The sequence below is a fragment of the Limulus polyphemus genome, unplaced genomic scaffold, assembly GCF_000517525.1.
Source record: "Limulus polyphemus unplaced genomic scaffold, Limulus_polyphemus-2.1.2 Scaffold1046, whole genome shotgun sequence".
In the NCBI taxonomy this organism is placed as follows: Eukaryota; Metazoa; Arthropoda; class Merostomata; order Xiphosura; family Limulidae; genus Limulus; species Limulus polyphemus.
The window spans coordinates 170,405-174,343 of NW_013666656.1; the positions used below are offsets into that span (position 1 = coordinate 170,405).

A 3,939-nucleotide genomic window follows, 5' to 3' on the forward strand; every position below is an offset into this window, starting at 1 on the left:
GTTGTGTGTGTGTGTGTGTGTGTGTGTGTGTGTATATATATATATACATACACACACACGCACATGTAAGGGTGTAGACAAGGGGAGGGGGACTTCATCCCCACCAGATTTTCAGCTTTAAAATAAAATCTATTATTCATAGATACTATAGTCACTACATGTGCATCTGGTTTTAACTCTTATAAACACATAAGCCACCCCACTTTCCAAACCGTATCTATGCCCTTGATATATGTATATTGTACCAGTATAGTTTGAGAAATGAATTAAATTATTTCAACTTTAAACCTATAAAACCTCTTTCAAATATATTTAGCTTGTTTTTGTTTTTTCAGTATTAGGTAGGGATAAAATAATTTGTTTGAAGTTAACTACTCCTTTAAAAAATTTATATTTTTAAAGTGAATTTCTACATGACTAAGTAAACATTGAAAAAACCAACAAACTTACAAACACACTGAAGGCTTTACTGTATTTCATTCATAGTAACTGAAATATACAAAATAAACCATAATAAATAAAAGGAATGCATTGTATTGATTTATATGCGCACACACACACACACACACACACACACACGCACACACACACACACACACACATATCATGCTTCTAATAACTTATTAATGTAGAATTAATTTGCAGCTTTAGGACAAATGGTGATAAAGTTTTAAATAATTTGCTGTAGTAGTTAGGTTTTCAGTTTGCTTTTGGTTAAAAATAAGATCAGTGTTAAAAGACTTAGAATTAAAACTGAGATTGATCAATACTGAACATGCAATTGTACTTGGATGTAGCTAACTTAATATTTGTTTGTAATTTTGTTTTAGGGCATTTACTAAATCTTCAGAAACTCTTGAAAAAGTTCGGGTGAGTTGTGATTAACTAAATGAATTTATGTGTGTTATGTAAAATAAAGTTTAGATCCACTATAATGTAACAACAGCAAATTTATATAGATACAAGTTTGACTCTTTACATGTCCTCTTCAGTCCAGTGTTTGACTGAAGAGAACATGTGAAAGTGACCAACTTGTATCCATACAAATTTGTTGTTGTTCCATAATAGTAGATCTGAACTCTATTTTTGATTATTTTATATAATATTGTGTATTTACCTATTATTATTATTGTGTGTGTGTTTCTTTTTAAGATGCCTTATTTGTTCTTTTGATAAATGAAACAGAATTAAGTTGTTTATACAGGATATTATTTTTAGAAGTAAAAGGTTTACTAATTTTGAATATTTATGTGAAATATTTAGCAGTATATGAAAATATGGTAAAACTGTGTAATATTTGAAATAAAAGCAAAATATTAGCAGTAAGAAGTACTTTAGCAAATTAAAACTGTGTTCATCAAAAATCTCTAGGCCTTTGTCAAAACTATTTTCACAATATACGTTACAGGACTGCAAGAAACCAGGAAAAGTCAGGGAATTTGATTATGCTCCCCCTGTTTTATCTCAGAATCTGCACTTGCTTACAAATTATGCTGCATAGCTTTGCCAGTTATTGATATATTTTAATACACTGTTATTTTTTTAACTTGATAATTATGTAATTCTTATATTTAATGATAGGTTAGATCAAATATGCTCTTGTAAACAAAAATGCAACATTTTAGTATCTACCATCAAATTATAATATCATTATTTACAGATGTTTTCCTTTAGTACTGAAGTCTGAAGTTAGTATGTTTTGAGGTTTTTAATACCCTTTATAACTAGTTTACAAGCTAATATGGTTTTAAGTTAATAGGATAATGAGGAAAAATTTAAATGTCAGTGTGTTGTGCATACACATGTGCAGGTTTAGAAAAATCTGGAGTTTTTCATGGAAAGTTAGGGAACAACATTTAAGAAAGAATGCAGCCATTGTAATTAATTTACTACATTATATTTTAAGTGGATATCTTGTGAATACTGTTTGCATTGAGATAACCTCAAGTAGTTTGTCCATGCAAACATTTTTTGTACCATCAGATAACACTCTTGATAAGAAAAACTTGGACTGTAATGTAATCTGTTTTATATTTTCATGTGTCAATGTTGGATGGTTTTTTGCTGATGTTACTGATAATAAATCTGAATTAAATACCAGTTCATCATAAATTTGTGTGGAAGAAAAAATTTGTGTGTGCCAAAAGCAATAGCACCCAAAGGGATTGGGGATATCCCATCTATCAGACAAAATCCAAAAAGGGAGGTTTGGAGTAAGATGCAGTAGAATTATTAGGGTGGTATTTATTCTACTTTAAATATTTTTTTAGAACTTTTAAGGGTGGAGGATGGTAGGCATTGTTTAGTAAAATATTTTTTTGGGTGGCTTGATTTTATCTTATTTCTACTTTTGACTTTATTACACATTTTTAAGGGTAACTGCCTTCCCACAACTGGCTGCAGACTGTGAAAGGCAGTAAGAGTTGAGACGTTGTTGGTGTAAACACTCAACTTTGTACCCTTAATTGAATTTTCCATGACTGCTAATTGGTTTCTCATCTGCTTTTTGGATTTTGTCTGATAGATGGGATATCCCCAATCCTTTTGGGTGCTATTACCACAGTCAATCTCCGTTATGACTTTTGGATAATGACCAGAAAGTGCAAACATTTTTTGTTTTTTCAAATAATGTTTTGAATTTTGTTATATTAAGTTCATTATTGTTTTACAGTGCTGATTTTGATTGCCTGTTGACAATTAATGTAATTGATATAATAGTTTTGAAGCTATACCTCTTATATACTGAATATATATAAGGATTGCATTTATTCTTTACTGTTGTTGCAAATATATCATTTACTAAAGGCTTGATGTAAGCATCAAATGGTCTAATGATGATTTCTATAATATTGAGGAGACAATCTATGACAGTAAAATAATATTGGAGCACTTGTTTGTTTGAAGTGTAAAATAAAAAGCTCAGTTTTTGTTTTATTTTGCAGAAAGTTGAAAGTCGAATAGCATCTGATGAAGACTTAAAGTTGTCTGATACACTTAGATATTACATGAGAGACACCTCTGCAGTAAAGGTATTATGGGATTTTACCCTTTAAACGTTTTTTATATTTTTCAGGAAATGAATATATAGGTAAATTGTTCCAACAATGACAGTTCAAATAATATAAAAATACAGATACAAGTATTTCTTAGTTTGTGTTTTAACTGTGTATTAAAATACAAATGTAATTTAAATGTTTTAACTGTATTAAAAATACAGGTACAAGAATTTCTATTTCCTGTAAAGAAATGTTTGGGCAGTGTGTTGATGTTTCGGATAGTTTTCTTATGAACTGCTCCTGTTGTTTGTCTGATCTTGGAGAATTTGCCAGATTTTTAATATTAATTTTTAAATTTGACAAGACAATAAAGGACAATGGTGACAATGAAACACTTAAGCATGTAGTCTACAGTCTACCTTAAAGCTGTGGCAGAATATATATATATATATATGTATTGGAGAAACTTAAAGAATCATTCAACAAAGACTAATAGAAAACGTAGATGCAAAACAACTTTTATACCCAGAGAAATCAGCTGTAGTTGAGCATGCACCCAACAAAGTATGCAAATGCAGTGAGAAAAACATTATATAACTGATGCTGAGGAACACTGGAAACACCATATTTTATACAATGGGAAAAACTAGATTAAGCAGCTACTTCTAGGTCTAGTCAGGACTCAACAGTGTTAGAGCTTTTTCTCAGGACCACACTATAACAGTCTTTTAGACTCGCCTACTGACTTGGAAAAAACAGGATTAAACCATCACTGTCACAACCAATCAAGAAATACCATTCCAGTATTTCTTTAAGCTTTCTCTCAGGACTGTGCTACTGCCCGTATATAATAATAATAATAATAATAATAATAATATATATATACACACACACACACACACACACACACACACACACACACACACACACACACACACACACA

General features: G+C 30.4%; 1 protein-coding gene across 5 annotated transcripts in view; it reads left to right on the forward strand.

Annotated features, from left to right (window-relative positions):
• The window catches only part of LOC106461860 (sorting nexin-6-like), a 38,378-nt gene that overhangs the window by 25,088 nt on the left and 9,351 nt on the right, over positions 1-3,939 (forward strand). For all 5 annotated transcript variants that reach the window (XM_022388937.1, XM_013921721.2, XM_013921724.2 and 2 more), the window contains 2 exons: positions 831-870; positions 2,943-3,029. In XM_022388937.1, the coding sequence (XP_022244645.1) occupies positions 831-870; positions 2,943-3,029 (127 nt within the window). The remainder of the gene's footprint in view (positions 1-830; positions 871-2,942; positions 3,030-3,939) is intronic.